General features: G+C 37.1%; 1 protein-coding gene across 2 annotated transcripts in view; it reads right to left on the bottom strand.

Annotated features, from left to right (window-relative positions):
• Positions 1 to 18,480, bottom strand: part of PTEN (phosphatase and tensin homolog) — a 101,526-nt gene that overhangs the window by 33,195 nt on the left and 49,851 nt on the right. The window contains exon 3 of one of the 2 annotated variants that reach the window (NM_001290977.1): positions 4,397 to 4,441. The exons of the other annotated variant lie outside the window; for it this stretch is intronic. Within the exon in view, the coding sequence (NP_001277906.1) occupies positions 4,397 to 4,441 (45 nt within the window). The remainder of the gene's footprint in view (positions 1 to 4,396; positions 4,442 to 18,480) is intronic. 2 annotated transcript variants of the gene reach the window in all.

Here is an 18,480-nt window from a genome sequence, read left to right as displayed (position 1 = left end):
ATCTATAAAATTCCCATACTTTTTCAGCAGCTCAAACACTATGACTACCTTCATACTTTGACTCTCAAGAAATATCGATAACAGGAAAAAAACAGAGGGAAAGTGAAAACAATGAGCTACTAAATGTCTACTAGATGTGCATACCTTACAACCAAGATTCCTTGTTTTCAAATTCATCCTCACAATCATATAATAGTTAACATTATCTCCATTTTATATATGAGAATGCTAAGATTTACAAGAGCATTACAAAACTTGCCCCAAACCACAATATATAAATGAAAGAGCCCAGCACTTCTGATTACAAAAGCTGAACTTTTTTCAGTACTGTTTCACACTTTCACATAAAGAATATAAAACAGTTTAGAAAACAATAACAAATTTTAGTCAAAGTCAGCATTCCTACAACAGCATTATTTGGCATAACAGAACCAACAAACAGTGATAATGAAAACATGACCAAAAAATTGCAAAAATCTCTACAAGTATGGATAGGGAGTATGTGAAAATATATACTGGGTCTGGTAGGGATAAAAGTGATCTGGGGAGAGGTTAGTAGGGTAAAAAAGAAGATCCTCAATTAAAACCTTCTCTGATAACTGCACAAATACACACACACACACTATTCCTTATAAATTTTTTGTGGTATATTAGTGATAGGACAAGTTTTTAAAAACAAACCAAAATTGAATATACATGAATGGGAAATGGGATTTGACCAAGACAAGTGTTAGGCAGATTTAACCATTTATGCTTCCTTATAAAGAGAACTCAAAAGACATCTTTTTAAAATCATCATCTCCTTTGGCTTTCAAGAGATAAGAAAAATGAAGATACACTGAAAGAGTTTTTATGAAGCAGCAGAAAATGAAGAAAGGGATAAGATTAATTGGAAAAGCTTCCAGAGAAGTGAGACTTGCCATAGATTCAGCTAGGCATGTAGGTGTCTTCTTTACTTTCTTCAATGGAACTATCCCTATCTTACAAAAGAAAACTTAATAGATAAAAATTAATAACAGCTAAAGGTTTACCACAAAAGGATGGAGAGTTGTATGTTAAGGAGAATATATGATGAAATAGTCAATCTTTTAAAAATTAGTATCTAAGGAACATTTAACTTCCTCAAAGGCAAGAACTATATTATATCTTTATACACTATCTTCCCCCTCCTCACCTTACCCTCCTCAGAAGATAGATTATAGAGGAACATACAAAGATGAAATACACACACTTGCACAAAACAAATTGATTAATGTACTAATCCACCAAGTATATCTGAATTTGGTTAATGATTTGAAGCTAATTCTGTCCTTTCTTAAAATAACCTTACTGAATGCCCAATAATATAGAGATATAAACAGTCAATTAGAAAGTCTATGTTAAGAACTCTTCATCCACATATGTCATAGCTGCCATAAAAATTTTAATATACTATTGAATATAGGTATGTTAAGTGCAAGTATTTTAAGGTCTTTCCATTTACATATGGCTTCAAAGACATATATCACATGTTATTAATATCCTAAAAATAAAAGAAACAAAATAGAAACATCTGCTACTTATCAGACTCACTTACCCAGAGCCAAAAATATAAACAGGGATAGGTAAAGAAGATTGAAAAATGATGTCAGAAATCAAAACATTCTACAACTTGGTAGTTCTAGGAATTTCTGAAGTAAGTAAAATTGGGGGAGATTAAAACAAACAAACAAAAAAACCAGAAAGGGAATATTGGTATCAACAGTGGACGGTCTGCTAACATATGTACCTGTGTGACCTTGTTCAACTCACTTAACTTCTCTAGGCCTCAGATTCCCCATCTGTAAAATGAGAAGGTTGGACTAAATGATCTCTTTCAGATACTTTCCAGTTCTATGATTCCATTAAATGGATGGGGGAATAAGCGAGTTAAAATATGTGCACCAAAAGCTACTCTCAACTAATAATGAGACAATTCATTAACTTGAGAGTCCAATGTTTGGATATACAAACAGGCAATCAAGTTTCCAGGCTAGATCCCAATGCTGATTTTAACCAAATAACACAAGTGACCCACAATACCGACAGTACAAACCTAAGTTTTAAATTCTGGAAGCAGGAAGCCACTGCATACAGGAATGAAAAGTATTTCCTTTCTTTTCTTTGGATATAATGTTAAAGCCTTCCTTCTGGGGCTCTACATGCTCAATCCTCAGCGTCTAAATCCAAAGTGACTCATTTAGTGGACTCCAGCTTTTGCAGTTAGTTCATGACCTCTTTTTTTTTTTTTAAACTTAAATTCTGAATCCATTTGTTCAAAAACTACAAAACTCTGTGACTTATTTTCCTCCACATAAACCTGTGGCACCTGCAACAAAAGTTGTTGCAGAAGAGGTTAGTCCAGAAAAGAGAAAGATACATGCACAGATCATTTGTAAACAGCTGCTGCTGCTGCTGCGAAGTCACTTCAGTCGTGTCCGAATCTGTGCGACCCCATAGACCGCAGCCCACCAGGCTACCCCGTCCCTGGGATTCTCCAGGCAAGAACACTGGAGTGGGTTGCCATTTCCTTCTCCAATGCATGAAAGTGAAAAGTGAAAGTGAATTCGCTCAGTCGTGTCCGACTCTTGGTGACCCCATGGACTGCAGCCCACCAGGCTCTTCTGTCCATGGGGTTTTCCAGGCAAGAGTACTGGAGTCGGGTGCCACCTAAACTAAGTTTCTGCAGCACCTGTTACTTTCCTTCATTTGATTATACCACTGCTCCCTCCACACACCATAATCTGACCATAATGGACCAAATCTGGCCACCAAGCTTCTCACATGCCATTCTCTAGGTCTACAACACCATTTTCCCTCCTCCTAAGCCTGTAGGTCAACCTTCATGATTCTTTTCACCTCAGCTCAAGCATTCTGTTCTTTATGAAATCTTCCCTATAACAGGCAATCATTATTTTGACTGCTGTCCATATAGCTCTCTTCTATACAAGAGTTACCTCTTCTATAATACTTTGTCTACTTTTTACATTAGACTAATTACTTGAGGGCTGGAATGACATCTTATTCACCTCTGCACTAGCTAACGTTTTAGAATATCCAACATATAACAGGCACTCAGTAAATGTCTGCTTCTTTGTGGATCTGAGGAAATCATTTTACAACTAAGAAACAACACCTGCGCCTATGTCACTCTCAGATCTTCTGAAGTCTTAACAGAGCACAAAGATCACTAAATTAAAGATAAAAAAGCAACATCCCATAAACCAATAAGGGACTGCTGCTGCTGCTAAGTCGCTTCAGTCGTGTCCGACTCTGTGCGACCCCACAGACGGCAGCCCACCAGGCTCCCCCGTCCCTGGGATTCTCCAGGCAAAAACACTGGAGTGGGTTGCCATTTCCTTCTCCAATGCGTGAAAGTGAAAAGTGAAAGTGAAGTCGCTCAGTCGTGTCCGACTCTTTGTGACCCCATGGACTGCAGCCTACTAGGCTCCTCCGTCCATGGGATTTTCCAGGCAAGAGTACTGGAGTGGGGTGCTACTGCCTTCTCCCAATAAGGCACAGAGACGCTTTAAATTTTTGGTGAATATTTGACGCTCACTCTAGAAAAGAATCTTCTTATATCTGATAAACTCTACAGAAATTAAATAGTAGATAGTAAACATAACTTGGGATTAAAAATTGTTTCAACGCAGAATTTATACATATCACACAGGAAAAAATAAAAGCCATGTAGAAACATAACACATTTTATATATCATTTTTTAGAAGTAGAAAATGGTCAATATTTGGGGAAGAAAAAATGGTCAAGGGCAAAATGGTAAGATATTAATATTTTCCTCACATTTTTCTTTCCTTTCTTTTTTTTTCCACATCTCTACTCACAAAGTCAAAAGAAAAAAGGAAAAGTTAAAGATAAGGTCAGCTAGCTGAATCAAGAGGCAATCCTTACACCCCTGCCTCAAACAAGAAGAACCACCCATTTTAACAATTTAGGTAACTTATTTATCTTATATACAGTTAGAGAATATACTAATAACTTTTTCAATCAATTGACCTAGAGACACAGAATAAAATTATATCAGAAGCTTCCCTCCATAGAAGATGGCATTGATGCTTTAATAGAAGCTCTGTGTGAATTACACTTCCAGTTTCCACATGGTTATGGGTGCAAAGATGGGCTAGATGCCAAGTCATTTGAAGCAGATCAAGCAACATGAATCTGTGCTGACACTGTTTTACCTCATCACTACACTTCCTAACAATGCTCTCAATCAGAATTCTTGAACTAATTGTTTTAGGAATACAATTCTGTTAAATTTTAACTTTAACTCTACTTCACTCTAACAAGGAAACAACTTTCACTCAATAGTTGTTTTAGAAGATATTTGCAAGCATACAAACAAGAAAACATACTTACAGATTGTATATCTTGTAATGGTTTTTATGCTTTGAATCCAAAAACCTTAAAACAAAACAAACAAACAAAAAGCCACCATTAACAAAAATGAGCTAACATTTGAAATTACATTAATACTACTGAGAAAACCCAAAAGACAGATTCTATTTTTCCTAATCTCAAATGTAATTTAAGAAAAATAAACTCCAATAAATATTCCCTCCATTGGTTTAAGCTAGTAAGCAGTTCCTTCTTATATAATAATTATATTACACAGATTTATACAATCTGAAGTAAAGCCATAGCTTTTCATAAAATGAATATTTTCATAATCTCTCTTCAGCCTAACATAATGAAGTTGAGCATTAAGAAATAACTTCTTTAAAAAGCATTATTAGCATTTAGCTCAAGTTACCTAGCTTATACATTTTTCTGAGTCACATGCAATCAAATAATCTTAAAAATAATCCTAGTAACTCAGTCATCATTTCTTTCAAACTAAAAACATTTGATATTTGAAAGCTGCAAGTAATAACTACTAGTTTTATACAGTGTATTAAACGTTTTCACATACATATTCTTATTTGATGCTCACAAACATCTGAGAGGTAGAGCTTATTCGCATTTTACAGATGAGGGAAGTAGGTAAAAGAAATTACAGGGCTTGCCCGAGGTCACACAGCTGCTATGTCAAAAATCCACACCAAAGACCTCGCTCTCAACAACTAGTGAAGAAGCTAAACAACACTCACAGCCAACACTTTATATGCCAGGCTATGCTGGGCATGGCTTAGATACTTTACACATGTAAGCTTATCAAATCCTGGGAGGTCAGTAACAGAGGGATTAGAAATGTGTAAGCCTGAGGAAATAGAATAAATAGAAGAACAAATGGAAAACAGAAGAGACGATTTTAAAAGACCTAAAATCTAGGAGATGCAACATATGAATAGGTATCCCAGAGAAAAGGATGGAAAATACAGGAGAAGAAATCCATGATATAATTCAAGAAAAAGACCCCAAACTGAAGATCATGAATTTCCAAACTGAAAGAGTATAATGAATATTAAAAAAAAAAAAGAGAGAGAGAGATCCAAATAAAGGCATACATATTTTAGTGAAGTTTCAGAATATTGAAGAGATAAACCTAAGATCTTAGAAACTGCCTGAATCAGGTTTCATAAAAAAAATCTGGAATCAGAATAACTTCATCCTTTTTAATGGCAACACCAGCAGCTAGAAAACAATTAGACAAAACCTTCTGACTTTACATTATTCCCAGTCTAGAATTCCACAGCTGCTGCTGCTGCTAAGTCGCTTCAGTTGTGTCCGACTCTGAGTAACCGCACAGACAGCAGCCCACCAGGCTCCCCAGTCCCTGGGATTCCCCAGGCAAGAACACTGGAGTGGGTTGCCATTTCCTTCTCCAGAATTCCACAGCAAGATACACTATAAAACAAGTGTGAATTTATAATAAAGACATTTTTAAATAAGCAAAGTCTCAAATAATTTTGATTTCCACATATTCTCTCGCTCAGGAAATTATGAGAAAATTATGAGAAAATGTGTTCCACCAAGACAAGGGTGGGAAACCTATGGAAAAAGATGACAAGTTCCAGAAACTGAAGAACTCAACTCATGAGAAGAAAACAGAAAATAGAGAACCCCTGAATGAATAGTGAAGGGACATCTCAAGAAGAAAGTCATACAGCAAGCTCAGAGAAAAACTAAGCCAGTTTAGGGATGAACAAAAGGTTCCTGAAGAAGATGAAATTCATACAATGCCAAATGTGCTCAAACATTTCCAGAGACTCAAATTTAGAGGCAAGTTTAGAGACAAATTACAGTTAAGAAGGCAGAGACTAAATAAGAGAGCGAGAAAGGAGGAGAAAGGGAGAAAGAAGGGAAAACAAAATGTGTAGAAAAACCAGTTATAATATACTATATTGTTTATATTGAGTTCAGTGGCTCAGTCGTCTCTGACTCTTTGAGAACCCATGGACTGCAGCATGGCAGGCTTCCCTGTCCATCAACAACTCCCAGAGTTGCTGATGGGCAACAAACTCCAAACTCATGTCCAAACTCATGTCCATTGAGGCGGTGATGCAATCCAACCATCTCATCCTCTGTCGTCCCCTTCTCCTTCTGCCTTCAACTTTTCCCAGCATCAAGGTCTTTTCCAATGAGTCCGTTCTTTGCATCAGGTGGCCATAAGTATTGGAGTTTCAGCTTCAACATCAGTCCTTCCAATGAACACCCAGGACTGGTCTCCTTTAGGATGGACTAGTTGGATCTCCTTGCAGTCCAAGGGACTCTCAAGAGTCTTCTCCAACACCACAGTTCAAAAGCATCAATTCTTCAGTGCTCAGCTTTCTTTATAGTCCAACTCTCACATCCATACATGACCACTGAAAAAACCATAGGCTTGACTAGATGGATCTTTGTCGGCAACGTAATGTCTCTGCTTTTTAATATGCTATCTAGGTTGGTCACAGCTTTTCTTCCAAGGAGTTAAGCATCTTTTAATTTCATGACTGCAATCACCATCTGCAGTGATTTTGGAGCTCCAAAAAATAAAGTCAGGCACTGTTTCCCCATCTATTTGCCATGATATGATGGGACTGGATGCCATGATCTTAGTTTTCTGAATGTTGAGTTTTAAGCCAACTTTTTCACTCTCCTCTTTCACTTTCATCAAGAGGCTTTTTAGTTCCTCTTCACTTTCTGCCATAAGGGTGGTGTCATCTGCATATCTGAGGTTATTGATACTTCTCCCAGCAATCTTGATTCCAGCTTGTGCTTCATCCAGCCCAGCGTTTCTCATGATGTACTCTGCATATAAGTTAAATAAACAGGGTGACAATATACAGCCTTGACGTATTCCTTTTCCTATTTGGAACCAGTCTGTTGTTCCATGTCCAGTTCTAACTGTTGCTTCCTGACCTGCATATAGGTTTCTCAAGAGACAGGTCAGGTGGTCTGATATTTACATCTCTTTCAGAATTTTCAACAGTTTTTTGTGATCCACATAGTCAAAGGCTTTGGCATAGTCAGTAAAGCAGAAGTAGATGCTTTCTGAAACTCTCTTGCTTTTTTGATGACGCAACGAATGTTGGTAATTTGGTCTTTGGTTCCTCTGCCTTTTCTAAAATCAGCTTGAACATCTGAAGTTTACAGTTCACATATTGTTGAAGCCTGGCTTGGAGAATTTTGAGCATTACTTTGTTACTGTGTGAGATGAGAGCAATTGTGTGGTAGTTTGAGCATTCTTTGCGATTGATTTTCTTTGAGATTGGAATGAAAACTGACCTTTTCCAGTCCTGTGGCCACTGTTTTCCAAATTTGCCAGCATATTGAGTGCAGCACTTTCAAAGTGTCATCTTTTAGGATCTGAAATAGCTCAACTGGAATTCCATCACCTCCACTAGCTTTGTTCATAGTGATGATTCCTAAAGCCCACTGGTCTTCACATTTCAGGATGTCTGGCTCTAGGTGAGTGATCACACCATCGTGATTATCTGGGTCGTGAGGATCTTTTTTGTACAGTTCTTCTGTGTATTCTTGCCACCTCTTCTTAATATCTTCTGCTTCTGTTGGGTCCTTACCATTTCTGTCCTTTATTGAGCCCATCTTTGCATGAAATGTTCCCTTGGTATCTCTAATTTTCTTGAGATCTCTAGTCTTTTCAATTTATTGTTTTCCTCTATTTCTTTGCACTGCTTACTGAGGAAGGCTTTCTTATCTCTCCTTCCTATTCTTTGGAACACTGCAGGCAAATGGGTTTAACTATAAACGACATTTATCTAGTTATGACATAAAAACTCAATATTGATAAAATCAAAATTACGATATAACTTCTGGAAGTATGGGAGAATGAAAACATGTGGCTGGATTAAGGGGGGAAAAAGAAGTCCATAAACTTGAATGTGAAAAAGTATGTTACGCAGTCAATCAAGCAGTACTTAAAACTTTATCACTAACTGATGTCACATTACGGTTTTTGAAGATACCAAAATATTATTTACAATCAACACTGCAGAATTAACATTAGACCTGCCAATAGATTTAAATGTGTTTATAACTATTATTATATAGATATTTAAAAATATTTTATAACCACTATAATCAAAACTAATATAATAGGCATATTTGTAATCCTATGAATTTTATTTTATCAATTTAAATCATTCTAAGAAACAGTTCATAAGCTTCAACAGACTGTCTACAAGATACACGGCATAAGGTTATGAACTCTTGCCATGGGGCAGTGGTTGTTAATAAACCCTATAAATCTATCTGATTTTAGTAATTCATATGTAAATATTTAAGGTATGTGTAACTTTTCCTATTTCTTTTTTTTAACCCACTACTTCAACCAACCCAGGAAGCACTGATTTTGCTATGAAGACTTCTATTGAACTATAAATGATATTACAGGAAAAAGTGGTATGTTACAGACTCTTCCACTCCTATCTCTTGTACCCTCTTTATCTTCTATATTCTTGGATATTTCTCAATTTGTACTTTTGGATTTTTCTTTAAAATCAGGTAAAATTTACATATAGTGAAATATATAGATCTCAGGTATACAATTCTATGAATTCTGTAACAACCACTCCAATCAAAATATAGGACACTTCTTCCATCCCAGAAAATTCCCTCATGCCCATTTGCAGCGAAGCCCCACCAAGCTCTTAGGTAGCTACTACTATTTCATGAAGTATGCATTCTTTTTTAACTGACTTCCTTCACTTACTTTTTAAATTTATCCATGGTGTAACATGTATCACTAGTTCATTCTTTTTATTCCAATTATTATTCTGTTGTATGAACATACCAGCACTGATCCATTCTTCTTTGATGGAAATCTTGGATTTTACAGTTTGGGGTTATTATGAACAAAGTGCATAAACATTCTTGAGCAAGTCTTTTATGGGGACATATGCTTTCACTCCCTTGAGTAAATAATAGCTAGGAGCAGAACTGCTGGGTCACAGAGTAGATAGGGGTGGGTGCATACTTACCCCTGTGAGAAACTACTGAACACCTTTCCAGAGTGGCTGTTCTATTCCACAGATCTACCACATTTCAAGAGTTTCAGGTGCTCCACAGTCTTATCAACATTTGGCACTATTGGTTTTTTTTTAAAAATTCTAGTCCTTCATTTGTTTATTAGTCAGTTTTCTACTTCCTTTTGTGAAATATCTAAGTTACTGGCTCATTTTATCCCCCAACTGGATTGTCTTTTTTATTACTGATCTAAAGGAGTCTTCTATATATTCTGGGTATAAGTCCTTTGTCTGATATTTGCTCCCTGTGTACAACTTGCCTTTCCATTTCCTTAATAACGTGCTTTGATAATCAACAACTTTAAATTTTTATAAAATCCAATATATCATATTTTTCTTTAGTTTAGAACCTTGTAGTTTCTCTGAGAAATCTTTCCATACACAAAAACAGTTCATAAAGATATTCTCTTTCTTTTGTTCTAGAAGCTGTATACATACTTTTAGACTTTTCCCAGTTTCTATTTTAATTTGGTTAGAAATATAGATAATACTAAGGATAATTAGCATTGGAGAAGGAAATGGCAACCCACTCCAGTGTTCTTGCCTGAAGAATCCCAGAGACAGGAGAGCCTGGTGGGCTGCCGTCTATGGGGTCGCACAGAGTCAGACACGACTGAAGCGACTTAGCAGCAGCAGCAGCAAGGATAATTAGAATATCTAAAACATGGACAAATGATTTCAAGGACAGTGATCATAAAATTTAATAAACAACAACTCATTGCTACCTGCAGCATCTTCCACCATGGGTTGCTTATGAGAGAAAATGCATAAGCAAAAAATACTCTACAAAATACAATTTTCCCTCAGAAAGCCTACAATGTAAATGTGAGCAGAGGAGGGGAGAGTAGGTATTATGGAGGATTAACATTGCATTTTTAGTTTATTCTGAGTTTGGTAACTTTATGATTTGAATCCAAATACATAAACCTACACTATATTAATAGGAATGTACACATCCCATTGCCCAGCTCCAGGGAATACTATTCAAATGCGATAGTCCTGTACACTTCAACTGGAGCCCAAAGGAGTGCCAGAACACATACCAAAATGGTCACAGTGGTTATCCTGGGTTTACAGGGAAAGAAGAGCCTTTCATGATGTACTTTCAACACTTCTACAATTTTGTTGTTAAAATATAATCACATACTACTTTCAAAAGAAAAAAGTTTTCTGTTCTAATGTATTTCCCCAAGTAAGTAAGAATTGATGAAGTTATATCACACTGTTTTACCTCCAAAGAGTGGGCTTCATGAAAGTCTAGGTTCTTTTAAACAGTATTTTTAGAGTTTACATAAAATTATTATTTTTATATACTGTTTTGAAGTACAAAAAACAAGAAAGTTTTTTTATGTGACAACAGTCCTCTTTGAGAAATAATTAGTTTTAATGAGATTCATGCAATCCTTATTTATAAAGACTCGGGAGGTTTTTCTTAATTGTATTTTCATTCATACTGAGCCTGTCCTGAGGATATTAAAAAAAAAATTTACTAGCACACACTTGGTGCCAAATCACAAATCTGACATCAGTGAGAAATGATGTCAGCAAAACAGAATGAACGATTCATTAAAATGCTGGTAATGTGTTATTCCTTTAAACCCCTCTCCTAGACGTTCCAGCCATGAAAAGCTTTTTCTTCAATTTCATCAACACACTTTTTATGTTACTTTAGCTAGTAACTACTTTGTTTATAATGTATATTCAAAGATAACTGTTATCTTTTTTTAATGTTCAAGGATTATTTATTATGGGCACAATTGCTAAGAATTTCTGCTTCCCATTCTTTTTTCTACATTCCTTTCAGCAAGGACAAAGTCTTACTAAATAGTCTCATTTGATTCCTCCTAACACATACTTAAAAATAAAATCACTTCAGTTCTAAAAAAGAAAAGTATCTATAAGGGTAGATGGTGACTGCAGCCATGAAATTAAAAGACGCTAACTCCTTGGAAGAAAAGTTATGACCAACCTAGGTAGCATATTGAAAAGCAGAGACATTACTTTGCCAACAAAGGTCCGTCTAGTCAAGGCTATGGTTTTTCCAGTGGTCATGTATGGATGTGAGAGTTGGACTGGGAAGAAGGCTGAGCGCCGAAGAATTGATGCTTTTGAACTGTGCTGTTGGAGAAGACTCTTGAGAGTCCCTTGGACTGCAAGGAGATCCAACCAGTCCATTCTGAAGGAGATCAGCCCTAGGTGTTCTTTGGAAGGAATGATGCTAAAACTGAAACTCCAGTACTCTGGCCACCTCATGCGAAGAGCTGACTAATTGGAAAAGACTCTGATGCTGGGAGGGATTGGGGGCAAGAGGAAAAGGGGATAATAGAGGATGAGATGGCTGGATGGCATCACTGACTCGGTGGACCTGAGTCTGAGTGAATTCCAGGAGATGGTGATGGACAGGGAGGCCTGGCGTGCTGCGATTCATGGGGTCTCAAAGAGTCGGACACGACTGAGCGCTGAACTGAACTGAACTGAAACTTTCATTAAATTATATATTCCACAAATAATGATTAAGCTAGTAAAATGAAAATGGATTTGAGATGGCAAATAGGTGCCAAACTGGTGGTGGCTTAATGAGGTGCAATGTTAAGGCTATTAGAACAATATCCAGGTGGGAGACTGAGAAAGAATATGATTTTTGATTACCAATGTCTGCCATTAGGGAGGGAGAGAGAATAAAATAAAAATGTTCACTCTGCCATCTCTAGAGGACATCAATACAAACTTATGGGTTGTTGTTATTCAGTCACTAAGTTGTGTCCAACTTTGCAACCTCACAGAATGCAGCATGCCAGGCTTCCCTGTCTTTCACTATCAATTTAAAAAAAGAAAATTTGAACATTATAAATTATTCTAGAGTAGGCAAAGTTACTGTAACCAGATAAAAGTCTATTATGAATAAGCCTTAAAAAGCTTTGTTCTAAAAATGTTTTTTTACACTGGCATTCAATATAAAGGGGCCATCTCTTAAAATTTCTCTTACAGGAGCATGTATATACTTTAACCATTATAGAGTACTGGTATAGGCATTTTTCCTTTGTAAATAACTGCAAAATTGGGGAAAAACATATGAGGAACTAAACAAAAGGCAGCAGAGGCCTATGATCTTCAAGGGAAAAAAACCTTACCTGCCTCGTGCAAAACCTGTACGCAGGTTTTTCTATACGTTTACCCTTATAGATACTTTTCTTTTTTAGAACTGAAGTGATTTTATTTTTAAGTGTGTGTTATAAGGAATCAAATGAGATTATTTATGTAGTAAGCTTTTGTCATTCCTGAATGGAATGTAGAAAAATAGAAGAATGGGAAGCAGAAATTCGTAGCGGTTGTGCTCATAATAAATAATCCTTGAACATTAAAAAAGGATAACAATTATCTTTGAATATACATTATAAACAAAGTAGTCAAGAAGCAACAGTTAGACTCAGACTTGGAACAATGGACTGGTTCAAAACTGGGAAAGGAGTACATCAAGGCTGTATTTTGTCACGCTGCTTATTTAACTTCTATGCAGAGTACATCATGCGAAATGCCAGGGTAGATGCAGGCACAAGCTGGAATCAAGATTGCCGGGAGAAATATCAATAACTTCAGATATGCAGATGACACCACCAATGGCAGAAAGTGAAGAGGAACTAAAGAGCTCTTGATGAAGTTGAAAGAAAAGAGTGAAAAAGCTGGCTTAAAACTCAACATTCAAAAAACTAAGATCATGGCATCTGGTCCCATCACTTCATGGCAAATAGATGGGGAAAAAATGGAAACACTGACAGACTGTTTTCTTGGGCTCCAAAATCACTGAGGATGGTGACTGCAGCCATGAAATTAAAAGATGCTTGCTCCTTGGAAGAAAAACTATTACAAACCTAGACAGCATATCAAAAATCAGAGACATTACTTTGCCGACAAAGGTCCGTATAGTCAAAGCCACAGTTTTTCCAGCAGTCATGCATGGATGTGAGAGTTGGACCATAAAGAAGGTTGAGTGCCAAAGAATTGATGCTTTTGAACTACAGTGTTGGAAAAGACTCTTGCGAGTCCCTTGGACGGCAAGGAGATCGTATCAGTCAATCCTAATGGAAATCAACCCTGAATATTCATTGGAAGGACTGATGCTGAAACTAAAGCTCCAATACTTTGGCTACCTGATGCGAAGAGCCAACTCATTGGAAAAGACCTGCTGCTGCTGCTGCTAAGTTGCTTCAGTCATGTCCGACTCTGTGCGACCCCATAGACGGCAGCCCACCAGGCTTCCCCGTCCCTGGGATTCTCCAGGCAAGAACACTGGAGTGGGTTTCCATTTCCTTCTCCAATGCACAAAAGTGAAAAGTGAAAGTGAAGTCGCTCAGTCATGTCTGACCCTCAGCGACCCCATAGACGGCAGCCCACCAGGTTCCCCCGTCCCTGGGATTCTCCAGGCAAAAACACTGGAGTGGGTTGCCATTTCCTTCTCCAATGCATCAAAGTGAAAAGTGAAAGTGAAGTCGCTCAGTCGTGTCTGACCCTCAGCGACCCCATGGACTGCAGCCTTCCAGGCTCCTCTGTCCATGGGATTTTCCAGGCAAGAGTGCTGGAGTGGGGTGCCATTGCCTTCTCCGTGGAAAAGACCTAGATGCTGGGAAACATGGAAGGCAGGAGGAAAAGGGGACGACAGAGGATGAGATGGTCGGGATCGCATCACTGACTCAATGGACATGAGTTTGAGCAAGCACCAGGAGATGGTGAAGGACAGGGAAGCCTGGTGTCTTGCAGTCCATTGGGTCGCAAATAGTCAGACCAACTAAGCGACTGAACAACCACCCAAGCCTGCCTTGTTTGCAGCTTGAAGACTCTTTTTTGACAGAGCAGAAGGAAATGGAACAAAGGTTTCACTGAGGCAGAAAGAAATTGGAGTTCTGGATGGTAAAGCAGCTAGAGTTTGTGGAACAGAATAGCAGAAAAAGGAGGATGAACAGATGGAGGGACTTCGAAGTCTGTGTGGAAATTAACCTCAGGGCCTTGGCATGGGTTAGGCTGCATATCTGCAGGTTCTGGAAGCATAATGGAGATAACATCAGAGAAAGCACAGTACTGGGAGAAAGTTCTGTCCAGCCAGAATGGAGAGACCTCAGGTATTCAGCTGAGACCCTAGAAAGCCACACCTGAGGAATAAGGACCATGACATGAAGCAAAAGACAAAACTGAAACAGGCCTACCTTAACAAAGAAAATCAAGCCTGATAATATAAGGAGATTAGCTATTAATTTAAATGCCTGCCAAAATGAAACTCAGCACACTTAAAGTAACAATTCAGACTTCCTACAACATATCATCCAAAAAAAATTCATCATGCAATTAAAACTTATTAGACATGCAAAGCAGGAAAACATGATCTATGACCAAGAAGGAAAAAAAAAAAAGCAGTCAACAGAAACCAATTCCAAGATGAACCAGATGTTGGAATTAGCAGACATGGACTTTGAAGCAGCTATTATAAAAATATACAAGAATGTAAAAGAAAATGATTACAGCTTAAGTGAGAAGATGAAAAATCTTAGCAAAGGCATAGAGACTATAAGAGACAGAAATTCTAGGTCTCAAAAGTACAGTATCTGAAAAGAAAAATCTACTTGCAATACTGAGGATTGCAGAAGATGTGGGAGATTGAGTTTTCTAAGAATGACATATTCCCCATTCCACATGCTCCTCATAAACATAACCTTAACAATGGTCTCTTTTAAGTGGTGGAGTCTACAGTCCATCCCCCTTGAATTTGGGCACACTTCTGTGATTACCTCCACCAACTGAGTACTGGCAGAAGTGAGATAAAGCTATTTCTAACACTGCTGCTGCTAAGTCACTTCAGTCGTGTCCGACTCTGTGTGACCCCATAGACGGAAGCCCACCAGGCTCCCCCGTCCCTGGGATTCTCCAGGCAAGAACACTGGAGTGGGTTGCCATTTCCTTCTCCAATGCATCAAAGTGAAAAGTGAAAGTGAAGTCGCTCAGTCGTGTCTGACCCTCAGTGACCCCATGGACTGCAGCCCACCAGGCTCCTTTGTCCATGGGGTTTTCCAGGCAAGAGTACTGGAGTGGGGTGCCATTGCCTTCTCTGATTTCTAACACTAGGTCATAAAAAATGCCATATACTTCTACCCTGGACTCTGGATCTTCACTTTCAAGAATATGCCATGCTATGAGGAAGCTCAAAACAGCCTACATAGAAAGGCCAAGTGTAGGGGCTCTGGCCAACAGCCCAACTAAAGACCCAGATAACAGACAGCCTATACCAGACACATGAGTGAAAACACAAATAGATGGTTCAGCCCTCAGTCTGGGTGGAGTCTGCCAAAACTCATCTCCTGTCACTGAGTTTTCCCAACTAAGGCCCCAAATATTCTGGAGCAGAAACAAGTCATTTTCACCATGCCTTGTCCAGATTTCTGACTCACTTAATCTGTGAGTACAAAATAAATAAATGTTCTATGCTATTTATGTTTGGAGGGAGGTTTGTTATGCATAGATATCAGCTGGAAAATAAAGATATGAGTTTGATAACACATAGTAGTTACTTATTTAACCTAGAGAACAGAAGAAAGAAATTGAAAAACAAAAATTTAAAGACATCATGGCTAAAAATTTCCCACCCATGGTATATAAAACAACTTAGAGACTCTAAAGCTCAATAAACTTCAAATAAGACAAATATAAAAAGAAACAAACTATGCCTATCATAATCAAAACCACTGAAAACCAAAGGGAAAAAACAAAAGGAGTCAGGAAAAAGATACATTATATATCTAGGAGAACACAAGCATGAATAATGGCAGACTTCTCATCAGATCTAACGAAGCATTCAAAAACAAAAACAAAGCCATCACAGAAGTCTATATCCAGCAAAATGCCTTTCAAAAACAGTCAACAAATACAGAGGATCAGTCACCAGCAAACTTGTTTCTAGGCTGAAAGGAACTAATTCCAGATGAAAACTTTTGACTCTAAAGAAACAAAAAGCATCAAAAATAGTAAATACAGGAGTATAAAAGGACATCTTTTTTCTTGATTTCACTGGAAGATAACTGCTTAAAGCAAATAAAATAACATTGTATTCTGGGGTTTACTACATATGTAGACATAAAATACATGACAAAATAATACAAAAGAAATGGAGGAAAACAGAATTTTACTGTTGTAGGGCTCTTATATTTTCATGCTTACAATAACAACTCTAAGAGAACTGTGACAAGCTGTGTTCTATAATTCCTAGAACAAACTCTAAATATATACAGATACACACACACACAGCTAAAAAATATAAGAATTTAAATGGAATACTTTAAAATATTCTATTAACCCCAAAGAGGACAGAAAAAAAGGAATGAGGGAGAATGAGACTGAAATAGGAATGAATGAACAACTAAACACAAATAGGAAGGTGTTAGACTAAAAGAAAACATATTAATCATCATATTAAATATAAATGGACTAAACACTCCAATTAAGAAAGCCAGTGATTATAAGGCAAGTTCAAAATTACAAATACTTGCTATATAAGTTGGCACACTCTACAAGCAATGAATACACTATGCAATGTTAAAAACTGAAAGAAGCCAGATTACATAAATCAAATCCAAAACTAAATCTAGATGCAACTAACTCTAGAGGCTCTATACATGAACACCATGCTACTGAATTCATTCCAAGAGAGGAGAAAGAATCTAGGTAGCAAGATAAGCTTTTACTGACTTAGACGGGATCAGAAATTCAGTTATTATTTTGGTGAAGTTACTGGTGGTCCAGTGTCTGATCTTCTATCTTTCAGAATTAAACTTGATGATGTCAACATATTGAGCAGTGTTTTCCCCCCAGGAAATTAGAACCTGTATCGTATGACTGATGTATAATTATTATAGCGATCATAACAGCAATATGTTAATTTATTGAAAAATCCAATTGCCATAAGAACTAAATTATTCATTTAAGATCATATCTCACCGTAAGGAGATCTGAGAAGTATAATCAGAATGTTGCTGAATAAGTGTGAACTCAAAGAAGAGAAGTTAGTTAAATGAAGCAATTTTTAATAGACTAAGATATTCAGATGTTTCCATCTCCACAAAAGGAATAGTTTTGCCAAAAATAACTGAAGTTCATTGGCTAAGGCTTCCTTTCTCTTGGCAGTATTCTTCCAGTATTTCAATAGCCAACTGATCTTTCTTTACACTGAAAGGCTTTATGTAGATGAAGTAAACATATTCCATTGGATTAATCTGAAGTCTTACTTAAAGTTCTAAGAGTCCTTCTGTTTCTTAAAGGTGAACTAGTATATTTCTGCTCTATGCCAGTATTTATAGATTAGAGCATTCTATCATTTGCAAGTGCTTGGGCAACTGATAAAATAAATATAATCCAAAAAATATTTCTTGAAAACTTGCAAAGTGACAAACACTACTGTAGATACACTGGTAACAAAACTCCAAGTATGAACAACCACAATCATTAATAACAACTGCTCCCAGCAGCGTGACAGAAACCCAGCAAGCCTGTTTTTAAAAAGGTGTCCCATTCATAAAACAGTCTAAGGACACTAGACAATTCTTACCAATCCAGCGTAGGCTAAAAAGAAAAATAATTACTTTATATGCTACATTTTTCTACAGCTAACTATTTGGTAACCATATTTAAGTCATCTGCTGTATCCATGTTGAATCAATATTTGCCCTTACAACCCTAACATACCTACAACTGCTACTGCTTCTACTGAAACGTGAAATTGGATTGCTGTTTTTCTTTTTAACACATAAATCATATCATGCTTAATCCCATTAAACAAAGGTAAACTTCAAATACTCCATTAGGTTGGTGGAAATGTAACTGCTGTTTCAGACTGTGAATTTTAAATTACTGTAACTAGGCTCAAACACATCTTTATTAATCAAAATAGGAACCATTATAATAAATACATTTGTGTCAATAAGAAGTAAGTTTGTTTATTCCTGTAGCATAAAAATCCGAGCTTCAGGATTCCATGAACTCTTGGAGAATATTTTCTGC

This window comes from Bubalus bubalis, chromosome 23 (assembly GCF_019923935.1).
Source record: "Bubalus bubalis isolate 160015118507 breed Murrah chromosome 23, NDDB_SH_1, whole genome shotgun sequence".
NCBI lineage: Eukaryota > Metazoa > Chordata > Mammalia > Artiodactyla > Bovidae > Bubalus > Bubalus bubalis.
Note: the sequence above shows the minus strand (reverse complement) of the source record. Positions and strands in the feature narration are given on the sequence as shown.